A 26,906-nucleotide genomic window follows, 5' to 3' on the forward strand; every position below is an offset into this window, starting at 1 on the left:
GGTTCCCTCGCTGGCCCTCAACCTCCCGGGCGAGTTGGTTGGAGTCAGGCCACCTCACTTGAGCGATTGAGGGTTGGTCAGCAGGGGAACCCTCAATTAGGTCAAGCCCCTTCTCATTTCCCTTTGTTTTTGAATCCGAAAAATAAAGGGAGGAGGGGCTCCGACCCGGCTAGGGGCTCCCTCGTCGGCCCTCGACCACCTTGCCCAAGGGGTCGAGGGCCGGCGAGGGCCCCCAACTGAGTCATGCCCCCTCCCTTTTCCCTTGATTTTTCAAAATATTCTAGGGCCAAAATTTGAGTAAAAGAAATATATGGATTTTTTTTTAAATGGAAGTGGGATTGTAGGTCCCCGTTTCATCATTCTATTAGAGCTTAAAATTTCATTAGCCATGTCGATAGCCATTAGTTATCACGTTAGAAATTGTGACGGAATAAAAAATAAATGATATATTTGGTACAAAAAGTTTTCTTTCCTCACAAGAGGTATAAAAAGTTTAAAAATCGTAACTTATTCGTACATTTCGTCAAATTTGTATTGACGCCGTCAGTTCCGAACTACGTGCAGATGGCGCGTCACTTGCCATCCGACGTGGCACAAAAAATAAAAGATTCATTTTCAAAAAATTTTGAATTAAAATAAATAAAATAAAAATCAAATTAAAAAAGCTCTCTCCTCTCTTTCTCTCTCCTTCATGTATCTCTCTCGTCTCCTTACATATCTCTTTTCAGATACATGAAAATAATATAGTAAATAAAATTTTTTTAAAAGGAAAACACTGTTCATCTTCTTCAAATGAAGAAAATGAACAGTACACGGGGAATCGTGAGTCCCTAGGCACCTAACCCACCCAGGGCTCGCGAGACCCACGGGTGGGCTCGCGTTGGGGTCGAGAACCCAGCTCGGGGGTTCTCGAGCCCCCGAATCGACGAACCCAAGCTTAGGAGGCATAGGTTCTTAGAGAGAGACTCGACGTGATTTTAGGGTTCATGTGGCTCGATCAGGGGTTGGGGCCAGAATAGTGCCAATTCCGATAAAGCTTTGAAGCGATGCAAATGGAATGTTAAGGCTGGGTCCGATTGATCTTGCCATCCTATGAACCGTTTGGTGCCATGGGGAGTCTGTTCATCTTCATTTAAAATTTTTATTTAATATCCGGAAAAAGAGATGTGAGATAGAAAGAGAGGAGAGACAGAAGAGAAAATGGATTTTATTTTATTATTTTAATTAAAAATTTAGAAAAAAACAATTTTTACGATGAGAGAGAGACATGTAGACGTGACAGAGAGAAAAGATCTGAGAGGAAGGAGAGAGAAAGAAAGGAGAGTGGAAACAGACGAGAGAGGAGAGAGATGGGAGCAATCAAGAGAGAAGAGTGTATTTTTTTAAAAATGATTTTTTATTTTTTTTATTTTAATTGAAAATTTAGAATATAAATTTTTTTATTATATTATTATTGCCATGTTGGATGGTAAGAGACACGTCAGTTGCCACGTAGTCACAAATTAACAGCGTTAATGCAAAAATGACAAAATGTACGGACGAGTTATGTTTTCAAAACTTTTTATATCTCTAGTGGGAAAGAAAATTTTTTTGTACCAATCGGGAAATTTTTTAAAATTTTTTGTATGAGGAGTGAATTTTTCCTTTAAATTGTCTTCAACCTAACTTTTATTATTGTAGGATTACTTCTGCTTTGGCTGTTCTTAAATTGTCTTCATCCTAACTTATATTATTGTAGGATGACCTCTGCTTTGGCTGTTCTTTTGATCATCTCCCAGCTGTGTCTGGCGTGAAATGAAATTGAAGGCCGCCTCAGTTCCATTCGCATACAGTTTTGGCTATAAGACGGCCGCAAGTTTGGTAGCAAGGAGTCGTTCAATGCAACCGCAGGAGTACTGAAATATTTTTGGGGACTGTGAGTTGTCCTAGCTTGTGGACAGAAATCGCGCAGTATAAGCGGATCTATCTTGGTGATCACCTAGAACCGTCATCGACAAAACTGGCTAACTTGGCCATGGAAGAGTTCCTGTACATACAGTACTAACATATCCGGCGGTATAAGTCGGATATAGGATAACTACATCGATTGAGCCTCATCAGACCAACCGAGCTGGACGACTATAGTTCCTGGGCGAGTACGTATAGCTCTCCTCTCCTTGCGTTGGGACTCCGGCCCCAATAAAAGTCATCCTTTGTAATCCAAACATTGAAATTTTAACGGTTATCATGTCACTAGCTTGGATTCTAACATACCACGTCTGCCCGGAGAATTTTGTTGTCTTTGTGCCTTTACTTGATGTGGAGAATGTCTTTCAAACCAAATCTTTTGAATATTAACAGAGATTCATGAGCCTATCTATCGAGCGATAGGGATGGAGAAAGCAAAACACAAGAAGTTCTACGGTTGAAAATCCAATACAAAACAGTTTGATTTCAGATCGAAAGCGAAGCATTGAATTGATTTTGTCCATGTCAAAATCCAGTTAAATCTCCTCCTAGGTAGGTCGACTTCAAGAGACATCAAACCAAAGTGTGCATTTCAGTAGACGATACCATAGTTATAGATCTTTGAGGTCTGAGAGAAACTAGACCAAGACCAACGTGCAGACACGGGTCAGAGTTATTGATAAGAGTTATTATGACAATGAGATAACCGAAAACTACTATCGGTAACGTGGGATGTATAATATAGGGAGGGTAGATGATGTAATAATTGGAATCATACCCTATCAATAACTTCACCCGGTTAGTGTAAATGAAATTGAACAATTAAAATAAATATCATATACAAATTTTAAATTATTTTATCACTTGTACATAATAACGTAATAATGCATCAATAATCCCAACAAACAAACTCAAACATGCCACACAGTTACTGTATTTAACAACAACAATAGAGAAATTCATTACCGTCATCTCACTTCTCCCAGCCAAATCATTTGGACCGTGGACTAAAAATTCAAAACAAATCTTAACCTTATCACCTTTCTGTTGCTCAGAATTTCGCTGACACCACATCATCTTAGGTACAAAATCCTCAGGAATAGGCTCATAATTATGAAAATTTGCAGATAAAATATATATCTGTGGAGATAAGTATTTACTATATATAGGGATTTAATTTCTGAGTTGGAGAGTTTTTGGAAATCCGGGCGAATTATAAATTTTTGAACTTCATATGAATTAAGGTTTTTTGGAATTCCATACTTTAATGACTTTTTCACTTTCACAAGACAGGAGACTTCATGCATGAATGATGTAACACTATAATATTGTGTCATTTGTTTTTTTTTTTCTCAATAATACTGTATCATTTGTTAAATTTTCATGAACTGTGACTCGAAAAGTCAATTAGAACTTAGATTCGTTGGTCCTAGGTGACATCTTCCTCTTGATGGAAGGCCAATTAGAACTTCGACTAATGTGTATTGTAGATAATATATGATGAACTCTAGTACTCCCTAAGATGGAAGGCCCAAAAATAGCCTTAATTATATAGGCTAAAACCCAAAAGCCTAACCCAAACCCAAAATCCTAACACCTCGTTTGATTTCACAATTAAATTTTTAAAATTTTAACTCTAATTTTAACTCTACTCACTACACAATAAAAATCAACACCATAATTATTACTTTTTTCTTTTTTTTAAAAAATTTTTTAACCATTCAATTTAATTTTTAATATTAAATTCTTTCAACTATCTATTACTTTTTTCAGAATTCAACAATACAATACAATCGTTATTTTCTCTCAACTATTCATTATTTTTTTAACATTTTTTCTCATAATTTAACAATACAATCATTACAATTCAATTAAAATCAAAACTCAATTCTACTTAACTTTAAAACTAAACACACCAGGTTGGGTAACTGTGGAGCTAGAAAGATTTGCAGCAAAGCCGGCCACAACGGCGCAATGGAAGTAGTGAGAACAAAATATATATATATATATATATAACATATAAAATATTTACATGATTTATTGTTCATATGTAATAACTCATTCAACTATATCATCTTATTAATATTTTCTTCACGTCATGCTACGAAATAAAATATTTGAAAAACTATCTTTGTCCTGCCTGCCTTGAAAACGGAATCCTTGTTCTCTTTCTTTAGATATTTTCTTCTTTCTTCCCATTTTTGTTTATCCAAATCCAACACATGCATTTTAAGCATATAATGTATTATAGAATTTTCCCAAGCTTGCCTGTGCTAATTAACATCCGAATTTAATTTTTTTCTTTTTCTCTGGTTACAATTGAAATTCATGGACCTTGAAGCAAAGATGGATTTAGGGGGCAGTAAGGTCCGGTCGCTCCTTTTTTATTCGGAGAAAAATGCCAAAATTTCTAGTACATACATTTTGTCGAACTTATATCATTTTCTCCCATGAAATTATTCTCTTTTCACGCTCCCTCCCGGCTTTACGGTTTTGCCCCTTCCTTGACTTAATTCCTAAAGATCTATGGAGAAAGGATTATAAGAGGTGAAAAGTATAAAGATATGGAGAATTTCATTAGTAAGAATCAAACTTAGAATTATTGATTACCGTCACTACCGTACAAACTCCATTTCTCTAGCTTTTTATTTTACTTTTATTTTTTTGGTGAACCTTCATTTCTCTAGCTTTTTTTGGTATTCATTTCTCTAGCTTTAATAATGGTCTTTGGCATTAATTCTTATAAACTATATCGGATAAATTGCGATTGCGAACCACATCATCTACATAGAAAAAAAAGCATTTTGCGATGAACAATCTTTTCCCCTCAACCTTTAAAAAGTTACACTTAACCCCTCAACCTCTATAAAAAATAGGCACTTTGCCATTTTGATCAAATTCCGGCCAAATTTCGATTTATTTATTTTGCAATTTTTTAGAGATCAGGATAAAGCTCACCTAGCATCGGGAGACAATCTGTTTTTTCTTCTTTCGTATATTTCCGGTACTCTTTTATTTTCATTATTTTCGTATTCCCTCGTACAGTCATATTGCTCCCCATTAACAAGAAAAAGCGCCTTTCTCGGGGGTTCCGGCTCTGGCGTCCAGCCTCCTTCTATCGTGCTGGCATCTCCCGTCAAAAGCCGTATAAGACTAAGAGCACAGCATCCTTCTTCTTCTCACTTGTTTTGAGATCCACGCGCCACGTAATCACCCATCGGCCATCGCCTTCTATTCCCAGGCCATCCACGTCTCCCCTTACAGTTGAGTCCAAGTCAGAGCTGCCTCCCCAAACCCAAGCCACTGAAGGGGGACCCACCAATTTTTCACGTGGAGTGTGGACACCCGTCCTGCATCCTTGTTCCTTTCTCGAAGGAGGAATTAGATTCAGCGGACGCAGTTCATGCCACAAGTCGTCACGTAACTTTCACCACATCCTCTATGGAAAGCGAAAGCAGACGCAGAAGGGTCGCCCGGAAGATGATGGAACACGGTGATAGTATGTTGTCGGAATGTACTCTGCAGTTACGAAGTCGGCAATTCACGAAGATGTGGAAGAGAGATGCAGATGAGCACCCGGCCGCCCCTCGGGAGCATTCTGCTGATGATTCGACCGAGAAGTTGGTTGATGGAGCGTGTGCAGATGATGCCGGCACCCCTGGGGCCGAGAGAGAAGAGACTGGTATCAGGGAGCAGGAGGTCGGCGTAAAGGAGGAGGAGAACGAGCGGAGAGAGTCAACTTGCGTGTCACACGGGTCGATCTCGGTCATGGGGCGGCAGAGGGTGATGGAGGATGCAGTTATGGTGGTGCCGGAGGCGGTGACCTGGGGCCTGAGCTCTTATGATTTCTTTGCTGTTTACGATGGCCACGGGGGTTCCAGTGTGGCGGACTTGTGCCGCGATCGTATGCACAAGCTGCTGTCCCGCGAGACGGAGGAGTGCAGCCCGGATCGTGGAGGAGGAGGGCTGGTTGACTGGAGCAAGGTGATGGCGGCGTGCTTCCAGAAGATGGACGAGGAGGTCAGACTCAGTGGTGGTGACAGCCAGGACATTGCCAGTGTGACAGAGGTGGATGGTCGCTCATCGCCAGAGGCGACAGTGGGGTGCACAGCGGTAGTGGCAGTGGTTGGAAAGGAGGAGATCGTAGTGGCGAACTGCGGCGACTCAAGGGCAGTTCTGTGTCGGGGGGACGATGCTGTTCCATTGTCTCGCGATCATAAGGTGAGGTGATTCTTGTTAAGCTCTTTTGGGTGATTTTGCAATGTTATCGATACCAATGCTTGTCTGTCTTAATATGGAGGTGGCAATGTCATTACCGTGACTCTAGTCATTCCCCCATTATTATTTTTAAAGCGAAAAAGTACAAAAAAAAAAATCCCATTTGAGGCAAATTGGATCATGATTTTTTTATGGACAAATAACACTATTTGATTCATCGTGAGACATAATAAATCTCACCATTAATTTTTTTCATCACATTTGGTCCTCAAGCTTTTCTTTTTATCATTATTACTCTCAAACTTTCAACTTTTTTTGCAATTTGATCCTAAAATTCGGGAGAACAAAAAGGGGAAGGGGCTTGGGTTGCCGGTCGGCGACCCCGACCCTACCACCAAGGTTGTCGACACCCACAGAAGATGCCAGAAACCTCGACAGGGGGGTCGAGATCTCCAATTGGTGCCCCTAGCCCCCCAAATTGACCGGGATCTCAAGTTCGAGATCCCGATCGATTCCGAGGCAGGTTCGCCAATCTGTAGCCCTGACCTCACCTTCTTGGTTGTCGACATCTTCTGTGGGTGCATGAGACCTCGGTGGTGGGGTCGGGGTCGCCGACCGACGGCCCTGGCCCCTTCCCTTCTTTTTTTTTTTGAATTTTAGGACCAAATTGAAAAAAAAATTGAAAGTTTGAGGGTAATAATGGCAAAAGTGATGAAAAAATTAACGGTGAGATCCATTATGTTTCACGAAATGAATCACGGGGTGTTATTTGTCACTCGAAAAATCACATGGTCCAATTTGTCTTAAACTTAAATCACAATTGAGGTTTTTACTTTTCCCTTTTTAAATCATTTGTCGTGAATTATCTTTTTTGGGTCTATAAGCCCAATAAAGAGAAATAGAGCGTAAAAGTGTACAATAAATTCTACTTATGATAATCAAACCTAAAGACGTAGCAAGAGTTCTCTTAATGGTTCAATGATTGGCGGAGATTCCGTGCTGAAAAATATTTCGGTCGAGTCATGAGAGGTCAAGTCACCCTTCTTAACAGTTGGATTTTCACTATTGGGCCTTCTTCTTCCAGTATTTGGAAGATCATATCCAACGGCCGGGAGGCCCCAGCTAGACCTCCCGTGACTTGTGGGAAAATTTTCAATACTATCAATGTTCTTAACCAGATATTCCGGGAGATCCGCCATCCTGTTGTACGTCATCTAGATTGAGGGCACATTCTAAAAGCTCCAGGGTTCGTTTCCATATACTACATCGAGGGCATCGGGTATTAATGTATTATGACCGAATGTCCGATGAAGTTCCTGTGGAACATTCTATTTTTATGCCATGCACATCTCTGCACTGTCTTTTGATGCTGCGCGCTGTTGTTTATATATATCATATGCTTATATGCACATCTTAGCTCCGAATTCATACTGACCTTCTTGAGCACGCAGCCCGACAGGCCTGATGAAAGGAATAGAATTGAAGCAGCAGGAGGAAGTGTCATAAACTGGAATGGTTCCCGTGTTTTAGGTGTTTTGGCTACTTCAAGATCGATTGGTATGTGACTAGTCTTCTTGACTGATAACCACGTACCTGTCGCAATATGAGATAGTTGCATGCTTTCATTGGGTTTTCATTCTTTTATACCGAACAAGACTTGATAGTTAAAACGTGCAAATTTTTTGGTTTCCTGCATTCGCAGCCTATAGCTCACTTGGGTTCATCTTAGGTTCTTGGATGAAAATCCAATAAGGAAAGCAAGGTACACATTTTATTAGTTGAATTGCACACCCATGGGAGTATAAAGCTAGATGTGTATTAACAGTCGACTGTGACCGGCATTAATTCCTTGATTCAAATTTCAAACGTAAACATGTTTCTTGGATGGAAATCCAATTATGAAAGCAAGGTATCCATTTTACTTTCAATAATGGTTGGATTTCATAACATGGCAACCATGATATTTAATAGAGAAGACAACAAGAAATCTTGGCTTGCCTTGTATAGTCACAGCATTTTAGGCATGAGTATATACAATTTATGTATTTCCCTTTCTGTATATTTGTACAGTTTCTATATAATCTCAATACATCCTACCTCACTTATTATCGGGAGGATTCAACCATTTTTGTGCCAAACCACTAATATTAATATCTTTGAATCAGAGTATTTCTTTATAACCTGTCGATTCTTGTCTACACAGTGGACATTCTTGTGGTGATAAAATTTTTTGAATAAAAGAGGTGGATCTATATTTTGTAGGTGACCGTTACTTGGAGCCGTATGTGATATCGGTACCGGAAGTGACGGTCAACAAGAGGACTGAAGTGGATAATTTCCTTGTGATAGCAAGTGACGGACTCTGGGACGTGGTCTCAAGCGAAGTGGCCTGCTTGGTTGTAAAGAGGTGCCTCGAGGGGCGAATTAGGTGGAGATCCGAGAGGGAGTGTAGCTGTAACAGAGCTGCGGACGGGGCGGCCATGCTCATTGAGCTGGCAATTGCTCGAGGTAGCAAGGACAACATAAGCGTCATTGTGGTCGATCTCAAGAAGTCGAGCAGCAGTAGCTCTTGAAGTACTTTCCTTTTCTTTTCTTTTTTTTCACTCATGCCGTGTTTTCTCTGTCCATAGTCTGTTGCATTTGTCCCGTGATCCCAGCATAGCAGCATGGATTTACGATGTTGTTTTAGTTTGAGTATGCCGATGTGCTTGGAACTGATCGAGTGTTCTCGTCCAAGGGGTGATTTATTTTACCAAGACGAATGTAAATATGTAATGGCTTGCCAATTTCTTTGAAGAGCTCACTGACTTTTAAATCGTGATAGCCGATTTCATTATTCCATTATTCTGTATCAAATGCAGCCGTCTTTAGGAAATGTGGGGACGATAATCTTTGAAGCCCAGATCATCAGGGAAAAAAAAATCAGTATAAGATGAGCTGAAAGGTACAGTGTTACTGCAATTATACAAACTATACAATCATTAAAGAAATGGAGAAATGCTGCAAAGGTTGCTACATTGAAGATAGGAAGATCATGAAAAACAGAGAAACCTCAAAACAAAGGGGAAAGAGCGGGCCCTAAATACAATACATAAGTAGGTTGATGAGTTTCTAATTATGATCACGTACACTATAACCACTGACGGATCAGTAGTACTTTTGGGTCATGGTGATGCTGCTTTTGTATTTGCCCTTGTATACACCAAACAGTAGTTTCACCAAATAAATATTTGTTACCAACTAATACACTAAGCGAAAATTGAATTATCAAAAGAGGGTATAACGTAACGGCACATGTTCTCGTCTAATAACTAAGAGGTTTCTTGATCGATACTTACGTAGGACTACTCGTGCACTTTTATTACTTATTTAGGATTTCTATTTTTCGTACTAGACCCATGGACCTCCCTTGTAACAAAAAAAAAAGAATGAAAATTGAATTTTGAGATAGGTATAATTTCACTAGACAAAATTTGACTATTTTTTAAAGTGAAAATTTTATTTTTATTTCAATATAAGATTCAAGATATCAGTATACACAAATAATACATTTTCACAATTATTTTCTGTTAAAGATTGTGTACATATATAAAAAGAAATATGAATATCAAAATATAATGTGATAAATTATATTATGAACCTTTTCCATCAATCAGTTAATCCTTACCTCTTTAAATTCTTTAGATTTTTGTCTACTTTAATTTAAGCAAATAATTAACGCTTACTATTATCTGGTAAATCTCGATAAATAAAGTTTTTTTAAAAAAATATTGATAAACTAAAATTTTCTTGATATATTGAGTAAATTACAATATAGTTTATTCTCATACTCATTCGCATAATGCACAGGTCTGTACCTAATTCAACATGAAGTTGAGGATTTCATAATTTAGGCCACGTGGAACATTCTCCTTTCACTCTGGCTTTATATATTATAATTAACTAGTTATATCGTCCACGCATTGCGCTGTGTTTGCATTTTATATTTTCAATTAATATTTCAAAAAAATGAAAGTCATGAAAATTGATAGGATACAAATTCAGAACTAAAAATTGAAGAGCCGTGGGAAGATAAGAATTCCAAGTTACGCGACTCGAAAGACTTGGACTGATCATTTGTGTGAAAACATAAAAATTTTCAACTCTTGGCAGAAACATAAATAAAAGATTATCACAACAGAGAAAAAGCCAGAATATCTGATAAGAATTTTCCAAATTTCTCTTGAGCCACATCAAGAAAGGGTGAGAGATGGGGAGAGAGAAAGTGTCGGAGAGGGAGAAGTAGTGAGAGAAAAAAGAATTTCTCCTTCTCTAGTCTAGTAAATCTATAATCTATTTTTCAATGACATGTATAACCATGAATATATTTACTACGCATTTATATTATTTGATAAATTATTATGCATTCGTGTCGATTAATAATTAGATTTGTTTTTATAAAAAGTTATCCATTTCCAATTTTGTCCTATAAAAAATTATTCATATAAAAAATATTGAAATTTATCAACACAAAAAAATATAAATTTTTGTAATAGAATTTTACGCTTAAAATATTCTAAAAAGATGTTGTATGGAGGCTATGCTCTTATTTATATTGTATCAGTTTAAGTATATGTAAATATATTAGTTTTTCATCAATAATGTAATACTGAGAAACACGTATGTATTATGATTTATTCAATTTTGTCTTTATCATCGTAGAAAATTTAAATATTTTTAATTTTTTAGTAGCAAACTTTATATATGAGAGGTTATTTGAGTATTGAGTGTAATGTTCATTAAAATTTCTAGTAAGTATACGATCCCCAAATTTTTAGAAATTACATTTCTACATAGATAAATATTATTGTATTGTAATCATTGATTATTGGAAGAAATCAATTTTAGAAAAAAATTATTATGTATATCTTATATGTATTGTGATATTTATTTAAAAGTTAAAACAAATAACTTATATGATAATTGATTTAGTTATGCAAATATGTTTTAATTTCCAATTTAACATCATGTGAACGCCTTAGAGAATCATTTGGTAAAAAAAACTAGAAGTAATTTTACCAGGCCATATATGCGATTTTTTTACAAAAATTTTAAGACTTAATTTCCGCATACAATTTTTATTTTTATTAAAACTATTGAAATATGAATTAAAATAAAAGCAAACACTTCAATTATGATATTCATCTTAAAATTATTTTATTACAAATGTAAACGGAATAAATATATTTAAGAGCCGTTCATCACAGTGGCATTAACCTAGTCGTTTATCATATTATAAAGTCATCCTAAATATTCACATAACGTATTAATTAATGTAGGGGTATGAGAAGAGTCGTTTAACAATAAGCTTAGGAACTTGCTCAAGAAATTTATGTGAAAGGCTCCTATTGATAGAATAGAAGTCCCTCACCTCACGATACCGGAGAACATAAATTAATAATCTATATATTGAGTGATATGTATAGATGATGCATGAAGTCTAGTACACCGTACAGATGGAGGCTAGGGTCTCTTTGGAGACATTCGATAATATTGGAACCATGCGAACAAGACTAGCGTGGACCCTGTACAAGGATGACAAGTACAAATGACAAGTGGTCCAGATTTTTTACTTGTTAATTATCGAAAGGGGAAAAAAAAAAAGGAAAACGAAGACCAAAAATGGTCTTGATTAGAGATAGAAACTAGTTGACGACCCGCGCGTTGTACGGGCGATGATTAAGAAACTTAAAAATAGAAATCTTGCAATACTAAAATTTATTTGTATTATTAAATAATATAAAATTTGATCTATATATGAACATATATAAATTATATATGATTGAATTTGATGTAAAATTAGGAATTGAGAAAAAATAACATTAAATTATATAAATTAATTTAGTATGAGCATGCATAAAAATGATTTATGATAAGAAAGTTAAAAAAAATGAAGTTTTAATTCTTATAAAGTAGGAATACCTGCATAAAATATGAGAAACTAATATACATTAAGTATATTCCTTTATGACTTTTACTAATATACATATAAATATATATATATATATAAGTACAAATATACTTAATATATTTTCTCAATATTATACAATCTAAGATAATTATTGGATCACGTATCAAATAAAGGGAGGTGAAACTAAAAATATACACTTACAAATGAAGTAGATTATTGATGGTAAAAATCAATATTAACATTATCATTGTTATGACTACTCAAATCAAACTTAATAAAAATAAATAAATAAAAATATCAAACTTAAAATGGATGAAAGAAAGATCTCAATTAAATTATTATAAAATAAAAATAAAAAAATAAATATTGAAGGATCTTCAATTAGTAAAGTAACAGCGTAGTAAAATTGAAAAAAAAGTTCTATTAATTAAAACAATTAATATCGAAACAATTAATTTGAAATTTGCATTAGAAAGTTTATTCTACAAATCAAAATTCAATCAATGAATAAGAATAAATAAATAAAGTTATTGAGCTTGAAGTTCATGGAGAAAGTATTTCTATTAAATTATGAAATAAAAAATTCAAGATATATAAATCGGAAAAGTCTTACAGTTACTGAAGCGACGTCTATAATGAAATTGGAATAGGGATCCTGTTAAAACAGTCAATATTGAAATAATCAAATTCAAATTGGCATTAAAAAATTCAAAATTCAACCGAGAAAAAGAAAAAATTAGAGAAGAAGGGGAAAAAAATAAACATTCAAGGTATATAAATCAGAATCATCTTACAATTACTGAAGCAATGTCTATAGTGAAACTGGAATAGAGATCATGTCAAGAAAATCAATATCGAAACAATCAACTTAGAATTTGCATTAAAAAAATCATTCAACAAATTAAAATTCAACCAAGAAAAACAAAAAGTTGGAGAATGAGGGGGGAAATGAGGATTAGAATTATATATAGAGATACATATGTGTTTGGTTTTGCTATCCCTTTTGCTTCCCCTATATATGCATATATTCATAAAAGTAATATCTTCTTATGGTGATATATATGCATATATTTATAAAAGTAATGACGTGATAAAATGAGAGACATCAATTTCTTATTTTTAATGATATAAGCGTGAGAACTGAGAAGGAGTTGTTTTCATAAATAAATAAATATAGATTATGGTGTAATCAGACACCGAAGCTCTGGAAAGAGTTGCAGGCAAAACCGGCCACAACAAGGGAGCAAAACGGGGTGCGGCCCACCATTTTCTGAGAAAAATATCAAACAATGATTCTTTCTAGTTTCTTCACGATGGCATGAGAACTAAAAGGAATCAATAAAATCGAATGACAAAAAAATGTGGCTAACTAATTTGGTGCTAATGAATTCGTTCATCCATTACTGTGATTTTTATGATATATATTTTACGTGATAAGATGGCGTCCGTTGCACTTCATTGATTCATTTCTTTTTTTGCGGGATCTTCATTGATCCATTTCCTTTCTCTCCCCCTTTTATCGAACTCTCTTTTTTTCTTTGCCTCCCTTAAAATTAAAATATGGGATCGAAGCCCAAGTGCATGCCCTGGATTAACCTTTTGCTGCTTCGAAAGGTCAACGTACAACATGTCCATCCATCCACAAACATCGACTTTCCCGAGACCCCTTTGATTGCAAAAAAGCTACAGAAGACACTGCTCAATCATATATATATTTACGTCATATGTTACAACTGATACGAATCTCATATATATTTATATCTTGATATGAATAGGGTCGTCAATATGCGTCTAGTTCTATTCAATGTGAATAGAATTCTTTTTACTTTCGTGCAAAGGACGCTTGTGACTTAAGATAGATAGAAAAAGTAGAAATAAACGCGCATAAGAATCTCACAAGTGAAAATTAAACTCGGAACGTTAATTATTTGAATCAAGGACGATGTCGCTGCAGGATTCAACCTCTTATCATGGGGTCAGAAACCCGACTTAATTGGGTGCATTTATGACATACTTTCAACTAGCTACACTGGACAAATTAAAATGGAAATCGATCACAAGAATTTCTCCCATTTTTTCATTATTTTTTTTCTGAGTTACTAGCTACACTCATGAATAGTGTGATGAAATAAAATTCCCAATAGATAATAAAGAGCGCACGTAGTTTCACAACGATTATCTAATCTGAAACCTCTTAATTAATAAGCAAAAACGAATGTCACTGCACTATATTTTTTTTAATATTTTTCCTTGTTCTCCGAAAGACTCGTACATCTTTTTAGTGATATGAAAAAACGTCTCTCTCATATTCACTTGGAGCAAATATTCGATTAGTATTACTCAATCACTTGAATTAGTATTATCCAACAAATAAAAATACATGTAAGTGGTAAACAAGGCTCATAATGAATCTACCAACGCCCATATATGTATTTTCATTAGTAATTACAATATATTTTCGCTCGCAGGCGGGAAAGCACAGTACTCGTCTAACTCTTTACCCACTTGTTTTGAGATCTACGTGCCACGTAGTCTCCTCCCAATGCCTTTTCTGGGTGTGCCTCTCTCTATGCCTTATACCCCGTCCGTCCACGTGTACCTTAGAGTCCAAGGCAGACTGCTACCATGTCCACGAGGAGTGCGGGCACCTTTCATGCATATATCCTACGGCCATGACTCATTGCTTTTGAAGAACGTACATGGATTGGAATAAGATTCAATTCAATGCATGCACGTACGGTTCGTATCACAGGTCACCATATCCTATATCGAAAGCCAAAGCACACGCAAGAGGCTGTCGATCGCCGAACATGATCGAACATGGTGTCGGTATGTTGTAGGAATGTATTACGGAGTTGTGCCAGCAGTTCACAAAGAGAGCCGGAAGTCACTGTCAACAAGAGGGCTGAATTGCACAACCCCCTTGTGATAGCGAGCAAAGGACTAAGGGAGGTGATCTCGAACGAAGTGGCCTGCTCTGTATTAAGGAGGTGCCTCGAGGGGCGAATCAGGTGGAGCTCTGAGAAGGAGCGCAGTTCCAGCGGAGCTGCTGATGCAGCAGTAATACTCATTGAGCTCAGAATGGCTCGTGACAGCCAGGACAACATAAGCGTGATCATGGTGGTCGAATTCAAGAAGTTGAGCGGCAGTAACTCTTGAAGTACTTTCTTTATTTACTCATACTGTGTTATTTTGATTCGAGATATTTTGGTTTGGGCAGGAATAAGTTGTTGGTGTGTTTGCATGTTTAAGTGCGTGACATGGTTCATTTTGGCAAGCAATGGCACATTAAAATGCTCAATTAAGGATTTGGAGGATGTGGCTTTGGTTTTGAGTTTGCTGGTGACACAGAACTGTGCGAGAAGGCATTTAAATATGTAATGGCTTGATAATTTCTACAAGATCTCTGACTTTCACAAGTCGGGATACCCGATTTCATTCCATTGCTTTCGTGTATCAAATGCAGCCGTCTCTAAGAAATATAGACGATACTCACTGGAAACCCAACTCATTGGAAAACACCAATATAAGATGAGCCGAAAGGTGCACTGTTACTGCAACTGAACAAACTATATAATCATATCGAGGAAATCGAGAAATGCTGCAAAGTTTGCAACACTAAAGCAGACAACTTAGAAAGATCATGAAAAACAGAAAAACTCAAACAAAGGTGGGGAAAGTGCAGGCCCTAAAAACTAATAAAGGGAAAGCCATTATCTTCCCTCTCTAAAGACATCTTCCTCCTCTTTACACAAGTCTTAAGACATGGTCAACCATTGTCTATGTAACATCAAAGGTTGAAGTGGAGGAGAAAGAGGATGAGCACTTCCTTTGTTTTACAGTTCGTCTCTTCACTCCTTTCACCCTCCAAAGCTTCAACCTCCTTATTGAAAACGTAATCAGTCTTGCTTGATCCTACAAATCCTCAAACAAGACCGAAGTTCCCACATCGAAATCAACTAGTAAGGATGAAAGTTCTTCGAAAAAGAAAGAAGGGGGCTTCCCGGAGATGGCATTTCCATGTACCCGCACAACTTTGTACACTTCAAAATTACCTAGATATCGCGTATCTTTAACTTTCCTGTAGAACTTTCTAGGCGAGTGTGTAGCTGGAAACTGAGACTTCCGCTTGAGGTGAAGCGTGGATGTAAACGAACTCGAGGCTTTTCCCAGCAGGTAAAGATTGGATCCATGGTGGGAAGCTGTATGAATCGCCTGTCTTGGTCAAGCCCCAGATTGGACCATAGAGCTTGGAAATATAGAGGCTGAGGGATTTCAGGGCCTTGTCCGATTTGTTAGTCACCATAGTCGAGTATCTGAAGTAGGTCTTCCCGTTGGCATTCCATGAAGCTGATAGCTTCTGCTCTAAGGAGATGGGACTGGCGGTAGTGGCAGCTGTGCACCAAAAAGCTCTCAGTTTTAGATCAGATATTCAATGCCCAAGTTTCTTGTGATTATTAAATCAAAATGCTTGGGTTATATCAGCAACCAAAGGTTGTATCTGTAATGTTCTAGGAAAACATGCTCTGGTCTCAGACGGGATTTAGATCAAAAAAGATCTTTGTGGTGAATTAATTCTAAGCAATGGGGTTGTTTCATGCACGGAAGACATAATTTCACTTTGTTCACCAATGTTTCTAAAATGTGGCACTGATGGAGCACAAGGAAAGACGTTTCCAGTTTCCCGTGAAAACTAACTGTTCTGTAGGACAAAGAGGAAGATGTACCTGGAGCCGGAGTTGGTTTGGTCACGACTTGTTTGGCTGTTGGAAGAACCACTGCAAGAAAACGTACACTTGGATCAATCTCTTACTCCTAAAGATACGCTTATACACAATGCTCTGTTATATTTGGATAGTCATCTCCACTTACCCCTTACTATATTTGAACAATACGTTTTTCTTCGAGGTTTACAAAAAACAGAAAGAAGTTTATGCTTTTATCAAGAAAATGCATTCATCGGAAATCCTTGCAGCCTTATTACGTTGACTTTCTTGGTTTGCTTTTTAAGAAACATAAACCATTTTGCCACAATCCAAAACACATTTGCCATTTTGAACCTGAGGCAGTGTGACAACGAGGACAAAATATATACCTGGAAGGAGCTGGTTATATCCACTGTGACCCCCACCCAACCGAGCTAGTATGCCCAGAAGAGGAGCGTTGTTGTAGGTTGCGGGCTCAGTCTGCTCGTAATTGTCCCTCTGATCCGCAAAGTTATCATATGCATCAGGCCCACCCACGAGCGCACCAGCGAGAAGATTGGGATCGCTTGCTTTCCTGCTGAACCAGGTGGCATATCCTCCTCGGCAACTCACGAAAGAGCTGTCCTCCTTGTAGGACACGATCGAGGCTGCCCTGTGGTGGACTTGTCTCGGGTAGTTGTTGCCATATCCGACCATGTAACTGGTTGCTCTTGGGTTATCTCCTAGAATGTAGTCCACCTGCAAAAACATAAGTTCGGAAATATTCTTTAGGATTAAAAATACTAAATGTGATCCTCAAGAGATTGGCTTGTATTGGTTAATGAAAACGAAGTACATTGCATATTGGAAGTACCTGAGATTTGGCGAAGGAGAGTAGCTCAGGGGGCTGGACATTGCCTGAAGCGCAGTTGAGGCTTTTCCCAGCAGAAGCAAGATAATCCGAATAAACCGTTAGGAGGAACGAAGAACTCGTGACAAATTGCATGTTGTTCCACCTCTGCCGGAAAATTAGTCCACCAGGGGTTCTCTGGGCATTCTTAGTGCCCTTTCCGATGCAAGAACACATGAAGTACTCTGCATTCTGGTGGTACTTCTCAAAGACTAAGGCATGCTCACCTACCTTGCCCTGCATCAAGAACTGCGCGGAAACAAAGAAAACGGTTTCGTCATTTCTTGAAATTGCCAGTTGAAGGAAAATTGGAATAAGGTCAGTAGCAGTCCAATGCTTGTATGCAATAAACTATAGTTTTCCTGTCAAAAACATATAATTCTAGATGCTCTTGTTTATCGGTTTTGATCCAATGGTCAAACCATGACAGGTACCTTTGCTCCAAGAGTTTGAACACCAGCATACTTGACGTCCCATCCGAACTCGGTCATTGTCCAACCAGTGGCGCCTAATGAGTCACCATTATTTCCGAGGTAGTCCAAGTAGTACTTGTTGTTGGTTGCCTGATACATCCATGCTGCTGCCCACAGCAACTCATCCTGAGTTCAACAAACATACGTTACCAAGTTAATGTTATTACAACCGTAAGATCACGATCAATATGCTACGTTATGTCCAATCTAACATGGACATCATATTCTTAGTATGCATCTGGACCCAAGAGCAGGGTAGGCTATGTCCTATCCTAACATGAAATGAGCAGATACAACGAAAGTAGCCAGGAGTCGGACAAGACACTTAGCGTTGGTCAATCTAGATGAATTTAGCAATAACAAATGTAATATTTCTCAGTTAACATGTCCAGCATTATCAAAGGTGATCATGTGAATCTGTGCGTATTTAAATCAAGAATTAAGTACGATATATAAGTTAAAGAGTTACGAATTAAGATCACGTACATTATACCCGCTGACGGATCGGTAGTACTTTTGGGCCACGGTGATGCTGCCGTCGTATTTGCCCCTGTATTTGTCCGCAAACTCAAACAGCTGCAAAACAAAATCCATCTCATGTCAGGTAGGCCCTTGAAGTTGCATCACAAAAACGGTAATTCCACGGAAAGCCCGAGGGCATTCTAGTCAGAGAGGTGCCACCGACAGTACCACCTCACGTGACCAGCAGATCCTGACACGTGGACGGCTGTCATGTGGCAAAGTGGCACCAACAAGAGTCCGTACGGTCAGCAGTCCGACGGCGAGATAGTCGCAAGTCTGCTTCTCCCCCGATCCTAAATATGCGCCGATCAATGTTTTCAAAGATTTTTCTAATTTCAAAATCACAAATCCTACCGGAAAAAAAAATTCAAAATTACAAAAGATACAAAAATATTTTTTATTTGGAAGGAGAGACCACGAAATTTCTCCTTTAATTAATTGCTAAAATCTTTGTCGTTTCCCTATGCAGACTCTCACTATCAATATGAAGTAAAGAATCTGCATATGCTTCTTTTTTCTTCAACGATTTCGATATGTAATTCAGTCAATACCGGGGACCTCTCGGTCTGATCGGGACCGCTCCGGAGGTCCTTCAGTGTTTGTGATGCAGAAGTCCAAGGCCAGGAAATGGGACAGCATAAATTTTTTTTTTCCATCAATTGATATTCGTAATTAATGATGTGGCCAAGTGAATTTCTGATGTTACAGCTTTTATCGTGGCCGGGCATTAAATTTTACCACGTTCCTTTGACCGACCGGGGCTGACACGTAAAACGATACTCAATGTCCCATCCGCAACTGTCTAAACTCAATTAAAACCAGCGGGTAACGTAAAAACTACTGCCCCCCATGACGGCGGCGCTCTAAAAGCCTGCGACTACGCATTACTGTCAGCCCCACAGTGAGGCACTGTACTAAGGTGCGCCGGGTGGCTCTGTGCACATGTGCTTCAGTGGCATTTTCGTAAAATATAATGCGCAATGGTAGTTTATACGGTTAAGACAGCAGATACGGACCTGCTCGGCGTGGCGGAGGAGCTCGGCGGAGTAGGCGGGATTGTGGCTGCGGAAGACCATGGAGGCGGCGGCCATGGCAGCGGCTGTCTCTCCAGCAAGATCCGACCCGGGGTTGCTCGGGTCGATCCTGTAGGCCTTCCGGTCGGTTGTCATGTCCTCCGGCCTCTGCCAGCAGTAATGGTCGGTGTTCCCATCTCCCACCTGAAATTTAAAAAAAAAAAAAAATTAACCACGGACGAAAATTAAAATCTTAAATTTATATGAAAATTACATAATCATCAATTGGTTACTTATAATTACTTAATAATTAACAATGGAGTTAAAAGAGGCAACATAAGTAAGCCCATTGAAAGGGACAGGAAGCAAGGGACATCCTTTAAAATAAATCACACATATATAAAACATCCAAAAAAAATATTTTTAATTAATTTGCAATTTTGTGGACAATAAACTAATTAATGAAAGAAAAATAAATAAAAGGGGGGACGAAGGGGTGGATACCTCTCCGTAAAGGACGTAAGGCTCGGGATGGGCCTTGATGAAGTAGTCGGTGCCCCACTTAACGGCGTCCATGGCATGGCTGAGCTCGCCGCTGGTGGCCATCTGTTTGCCGTACTCCAGTATGCTCCACGACATCATCGTCACGGTGAAAGCCATGGGCAGACCAAACTTCACATTGTCCCCGGCATCGTAGTATCCGCCCACTAGATCCACCTACACATCATTCGTGCGAAATTGAACGTGAACTCGAGCACACGGAGCGGATAATTTCCCGGCATAAATTTAACGATGTATAACGCGACAACAGACTCTTCGCAGTCGTGTTTTTGCCACCAAGAGGTACGTCATTGAAACTAGCAAGACACATTTCATAAATAGGACAATAATGTGATGCGGATATATCATAAGTTCGTACCATGTTATATGAATTGACGCTTTCACCATCAACCCCAAAGGTCCGACATAAACAATTTCCACGACACACGATGTGCCGGTTGTGTTAAGAAATGTCAAGAGACGCGAACCAGCATAATGGGAAAGCAAGCGAAACTCGGGACGTGATCGGACACACCGAGGTCTATCTCAATCGACATTTTACCTAAAGGGGCAAGGCGCAGAGACAAGACTTACCCCGCTGGCTTTGCCGTCATTAAGGCCGGAATTGGCCCTCCAGGAGACTCTCTGGGTGGTGGGCAGGACGCCGGACCTCTGAGCTTCGAAGAAGAGAATGCTCTTACTCAGGGCCTGAATGTAGTCATGACCCGCCATGGCCAGGCAAGGAAGAAGCGAGACAAGCAAAAACAGAGGAGCCATTCTCGAAATGAATGGAGCTGAGATCTCCATATTAACAAAGAAACCAAAACGAGGGGTTTTGGTAGGACGGAAGTGGAAGGCAATGTCGGGTTAGATTTATCGGCTAAAAGGTCTGACAAACCCACCAAAGAAGAAGAAGAAGAAGAAACAGAGGACTCTGTTCTGTTTGTTGTTAAGAAAGGGGAGAGGGAGGGTAGTGGTGGGAGTGAAGAGTCGGGGGAGATGAAGAGGTTCTTTTATAGTGGCGGGGAGGTAGAGGAAGAGGAAGGTCCCAAGAGGCCACAATTTGGCAAGAAACAATTAATGCAATTTGCGATGTTTTTTCTTTTCTTTTTCTTTAATAATTTTTGGGTTGAGGTTTATTTTTGTTATTTATTATTTAGTTGTTTTTTTTTTATTTAGGGTAGGAAATAATTTCTCTTTTGGAGGGCTGAAAGTGAAAACGGTTGAGAGCAGAAGAGGGAAGAGCCCATGTGATGGCTCTTCTCACAGGAGGAGTCGGTGCGGATTTAATGTGTTCATAACCCAAAAATAAATAAATAAATAAAACAATTAAAAAAAAAAACAGAGGCAGTTGTTCTCTTCTCGTCCCATTAATAATGGTAAGTGCAATAAATAAACTATGTAAAAAAATTTATTTTGAGGATATATGTTCATTATTTTGTATTGGCTCGTGCTAGTGTTTTGATCAACTAGGTTTCTAAGTACTGACTTGACAAAGATAAGGGAGGATATAGGTCGATTTCAATGTAGGCTAGGCTTCGAGGCTTGAGGATCACCTAAAGGAGAAAGGGTGAAATGAGCTGCGAACGCAGAACTGAGTCTGATCTTATCAGAGACGAGTTTATAAATCAATCACAATGACATAGATTGTAATTTGATCAATACCCAAAGGTATATATCATATGATAGTGGTAGGAGTTTTTCTAGACGTGTTTTCTAGGATGATGAATCATTTCCGGGTCGGGAAAACTCCCCCTGCTTAATGAATTTCTTTATGAATTGAGCAAAATGTTTAGTGTTATTATTATTTTTTTTTTTAGATCAAAAGAGATGCCTATAAATCTAGTGCAAAGATAAAAAATAAAGCGAAATAAAGAAGTACATGAGCCATCTTGGTTCGACTCCTTGTACCACTTCATTAAAATCTCTTATTCTATTTATACTTTTTCTTCTTCTTCTTTTCATTATATTTATATGTACATAATTTTCTTTTCATTATTTGTACGTGATTTTCTCTGTTGTACTAGGCGTTTGCCTCCTTCGCCTACCAAAAAAAGAAAAGAAAAGAAATAACTGATGCATTCAATTTAGAGATGACTTGTAATGACCTTAAAACGGCATCTGATATTTAATTCATGAGGTATATGTCGGGTAAAAGGCAGGTGATGTATTAGTTGTTTGTGTTTGATGTTCTAAAGTAATCTGATATATTGGGGACGAGGGCTTAAGGGTGCTTAAATACCAAATTTGGAAGGGGCTTGAGTATTGACCATGTCATTAGCCCCCATGTCCGTAATTTGCGACTGCCCAGTTATAAACTTCCAAAGTCACAATTGAAAGCAGTCTCATTGATGTATTGTGCGTCCTCCCCGCAGGACATGCAGGGTGGTTGCCTAATCACAATCCGATTGTACCCAACTTAATTCTTGGTCAGACCTTCTTTATTCCGAAGAATATTTTGATGTTTTGGCCAATTTTCTTCTTTTTCTATGTTTTGTTTGAATCTCTCATGGACATGGTGCATATTTAACTATTGACTTCGATCGGTTCCATGTCCTCTAGGTCGATATTGTTGACTTGATGATGAACTTGTTTTTAATTTTTAATATTTTTTTTGAGTATGTGAATCATGGACTCTTTGATTAAGTACTATCAATTAAGCGCAAAATAGTACATTATTAGCTATGGGACTATTTTTTCTTTTCGGTAGAAAAAGGTTTGAGTATCAGAAATCGCATTTGTTGAGAGACAAAATAACTTTTAATTAATACTCAATCTCTCGAAATTACGAGAATAATATTTCCCGCAATTTATAATAAACTTATTTGCTTAATTAGTTTTTTATTCTCAAACAGAATGCTTGTTATTATGCAGCATAATGTTTAAAAAAAACGAAATTTTATTAACACATAGTTTATATCTATTTTTTTCCATAAATACTTGTATCAATAAGTAACACATAACTGACTTTTTCTTTTTTTTCAATCATTGAAAGAACTTAGGTTCTTGTCTTCTCAGAACTAGAGGACACAGAGGTACGAGACTATCCTGTGTAAGCAAGCTCTTAATCATTAAACAAACTTAATTATCAGAAAAGATTATTACAATGTTGATGCTGAGTATTTAAAACTATTTTTAAGTAGAAGGTGCGCAATCGATAACTATTTTCAATATGAAGGTAATAAATATTTTAAAATGTATGTGCGAATAAAATTATATGTTGTGAAATGTATATACAAAAGTACATTTAGAATCATTTGTATTTCTTTTTAGTGAGATGACAGATTTCCTCAATTAATTATTAAAACTAATCATTCAGGTGTAGTTTTAGCTTTAGTCACAAGGTATTTTTAGCGAATTTTGAATCATGTATTGCAAATAAAGTTTATCCATTGAAAATTTAATTTACTATTAAGCCACATTTTTGTCGTTAGGATCATCTATATTTACTGACAAATTTTATATCTTGAAGAATGAAGAAGAAGGAGATAAGATTGTACATGGTAGTCCGAATGCAGAAACCATTGGAGTAAAGAATATTGACTGCACAGAACGACTCATTAATAACATAGAGAACTCAGCTATTTATAAGCTACATATAATTGGAATTGGATATAAAAAATGCATAATAACTGAATTTATAAAATCTAAGTTACCTAACAAAATTGATACGATTTTAATATAAAATCCTATATACTAAATAACCAAATAATATCTCTAATTTCCCCCCTCAAGATGAGTATGTAGCGCGGCAAAATGCTTGTCTTGCACGAGCAAACTTCGACATTTGAGTTATAAGCATCTGATTGAATTGACGACGGTTGGGGCTCCTAAGCCCGACAATAAGCATGAATCCACATGCGTTTCTTTTGCCCAATGACCATAGGAGAAAAAAATCGACTTCAGCAATTTGACTTTAGAGGTCGAGAAACAACAATTGGCTTAAGGCGTCTTTCTTTTAGAAATTGAATGACATAGTCGATTGCACTTTACTCTAGTCGATTATGTTACATTTTCATTCGACTATGTTCAACTGGACTAGTTCCATCCTGGGACTGGATAAATTCCCCAAAAAGGGCATGTAGTTTTACAAAATTCTCAAATTTATGACGGGATTTATAAAAAAAACTCAGTGAAATCAAGCGGTTCATATTCATTCAAAATTCTACGTCAAATCAAGTTTTCTATAACTGTGGATTGTATTTGGAAAAAATGGTTTTATTAAATCAAACAAGAAATTGCAAGAGAAATGAATAAATTAGAGAAAGGGAAAAACCATATGTGGTGCAGTCGAGTAAACCTTACTGGTTTTACCTATGTTACATATAGGATTAGAAACTCACGAAAATAACTTTGTAAATAGAACATGTTGACGTCAAGCATGGATCAATTTTAGATGATAAATTTATATATGTCTTGAAAAAAAAAAGGAATGGTGGGGGAGTCGACACACATGGAAGAAGGTGAATTAAACTGAACAATAATGGGTAATACATAAAATAAGTCAACCAAAAAGAACACGTGTTGCATGCTTTCCCTTTGGATCCTCGATTACATGGAGTGGAGGGAAAAGAAATTTAATGGATAAAAAAAAATTGATATCGATCAGGTCCTAAGTGCATCCAATAGTCATGACCGCATTCCCATTTGGTTCGTTCTTATATATGTAGCAAAAGTTCCACAAAGCAAAAGAAAACAATGCATATTTATTTACCAAGCTGCGTTCGGAAACTGCATCTAGCACACCATTGATTACCTGTGTTGATTATCGATATGATTTGATAATCTATATCCCTTTTTTGGGACTTTTTAGGTATATAACTGCCAAACTGTAATATGCATGAACGAAAGTTGACGGCAACCTTAGAAACAAGTGTTTGTTTCAGTAAATGTTAACTCTTTCGGAAACAATTCCGAATGATTGTTTTTAAATTAATTATTGTGCTTTTTCCCCCTGCCCTACACCTGATGGGATGAAGCTTCTCATGGGACAATGCCACACAGATTGACCTGTTACAAATGGGAATGGTGGAACCCGACAACCCGACAAGGCCGCACTGACAACCTTTAACAGAAATGAAAATCTTTCGTTCATTTATAAAGCCCACCGACGGCACGCCAGTAGAAGTTTTTTTTTTTTTTACCTAACCGGAGCCGAGCCGGAAGGTCAAACTTCAGTGGCACGGATGCGATTCCGGTGAGAAATGTGGGTCGGTCTGAACGGCCATTTTCTTCCACGCCTGATAAAATTAAAAAAGGAAAAAGTGAGAAAAGACAAAGTGAAGAAGATGCGGTCAAAAAGATGGGTCCGATGTCAGACTTCTCTGTTTCCAACCGCAATCAACGGTATTCGCCGAAAAAGAGAAGACTCAATAGATGAATCCCCACTTTTTTTTTAACTGTTTGTTTATTTATTTATTTATTTATTTATTTATACTGTCTTATCTCATTTGATTAAAATAAATATAATAAGAAATCAATATCAGAAAGAATATAATTTTTTGATTATTTTGTAGTTGAATGAAAAAAGGAGATCTCGACACGACATCATGGTCAAACTGACAAAGTTCCGTGACGACCGGCTGGCTCCGGTTTTGTGACGGCCACGGCAGTATTCCCGCCCCGATTCAGTCACCGGCTGTCGGGGGTCCCCCATATCCCACCCTCATAGGTGAAAACCTAAATTATCAATAATATAATAGGTGAAAACCTAAATTATCAATAATATAAGCCCAGCCGCTTTTTCTATTTTTCTTCTCCTCCTCCTCCTCCTCTTAATAATAAGGCAAAAACTGCTTTTCGAATTCCGTTATTGAAGAAATTTCTAATTCATCAATGGAAAAGAAATTCTTAAAATTAAATTTCACATTGAAAATTTTACATATTTCTTTAATCTAAACGCTTACATATGTGTCAATCTCATTAAATATTTTCTATTACTAAAAGAATATTCAATAAAAAAATAAATTTTACCACACCGTGATTTTTATCCAGAAAATGGTTTTAGTTTGATTTTTTATTTAAAGGGATTGGTAGAACACGACCAAATCAAGAAACCAATGAAGCGATGATGTTTCATATAAAAGCCAAAGAATCCGAGTGTTCTACTTTTCTACTTTAATTATCTTTAGTTTACATGTTTTTCTTTAATTGTATTTTGTAGATTTAAGTTTAGGCAGGAGATGCCCTAAAATTGAGTTGAGGAGGCAGAGGCTTTGGGGCAATAGGAGGTAAGTTGTCCAATAAAAAAAATGGATTTCTTTTTTAAAAATTGAAGAACAATAGATAAATTCTCATACCATATTGAAATTTTAGGGGGCAACGACTTCTGTCTGTACCTAGGTTCATCCCTGATTTCGCGCAATCTAATGTTGTATGACTACAATGTGGAAAGGGAGAGTTCACACACCACGTGAATGAAGTCAAATAATTAGTGCTGATATTGCTTAGGGACGTCCCGCTTTTGAGCAATTGCACGTGATGTGATACTTCAATTGACAAATGTCACTTGACATATGTGAATGTCCAAATGAACCATGACTAATTGATGTTCGAGCTCGATCGATCCAATAAGGAGCAAAACTTCGTCAATCGTGCATTTTCTATATTTATAAAATTAGAATAAGAAATCTTGAAAAATAAAATCTT

The 26,906-nt window shown here is 37.4% G+C and overlaps 2 protein-coding genes and 1 non-coding gene across 4 annotated transcripts; 2 read left to right on the plus strand and 1 right to left on the minus strand.

Annotated features, from left to right (window-relative positions):
- The first annotated feature begins 4,668 nt into the window (after positions 1 to 4,668).
- On the plus strand, positions 4,669 to 8,955 carry LOC116202781 (protein phosphatase 2C 51-like). 2 transcript variants are annotated; one of them, XM_031534398.1, is made up of 4 exons: positions 4,669 to 6,168; positions 7,617 to 7,722; positions 7,868 to 7,927; positions 8,428 to 8,558. In XM_031534398.1, exons 1-3 carry the CDS (start codon positions 5,389 to 5,391, stop codon positions 7,915 to 7,917), a joined length of 936 nt encoding a protein of 311 aa, XP_031390258.1. In that variant the 5' UTR covers positions 4,669 to 5,388; the 3' UTR covers positions 7,918 to 7,927; positions 8,428 to 8,558. The 2 variants fall into 2 exon arrangements, with proteins under 2 accessions (XP_031390258.1, XP_031390257.1); XM_031534397.1 differs by lacking the exon at positions 7,868 to 7,927 and having other exon boundaries at positions 4,674 to 6,168; positions 8,428 to 8,955.
- A 2,717-nt stretch (positions 8,956 to 11,672) lies between these two features.
- Positions 11,673 to 11,774, plus strand: LOC116206476. The gene has a single exon (XR_004156706.1). It is a non-coding gene; the product is annotated as a U6 spliceosomal RNA (small nuclear RNA).
- A 3,849-nt stretch (positions 11,775 to 15,623) lies between these two features.
- On the minus strand, positions 15,624 to 21,256 carry LOC116205609 (endoglucanase 6-like). The gene is made up of 9 exons (XM_031538241.1): positions 20,853 to 21,256; positions 20,223 to 20,435; positions 19,722 to 19,922; positions 18,670 to 18,759; positions 18,145 to 18,309; positions 17,675 to 17,959; positions 17,211 to 17,559; positions 16,843 to 16,893; positions 15,624 to 16,510 (listed from the first exon to the last, which is right to left on the minus strand). The coding sequence occupies exons 1-9, from the start codon at positions 21,063 to 21,065 to the stop codon at positions 16,209 to 16,211; spliced, it is 1,869 nt and encodes a 622-aa protein (XP_031394101.1). The 5' UTR covers positions 21,066 to 21,256; the 3' UTR covers positions 15,624 to 16,208.
- Positions 21,257 to 26,906: the final 5,650 nt, after the last annotated feature.

The sequence above is a fragment of the Punica granatum genome, chromosome 4 (assembly GCF_007655135.1).
Source record: "Punica granatum isolate Tunisia-2019 chromosome 4, ASM765513v2, whole genome shotgun sequence".
In the NCBI taxonomy this organism is placed as follows: Eukaryota; Viridiplantae; Streptophyta; class Magnoliopsida; order Myrtales; family Lythraceae; genus Punica; species Punica granatum.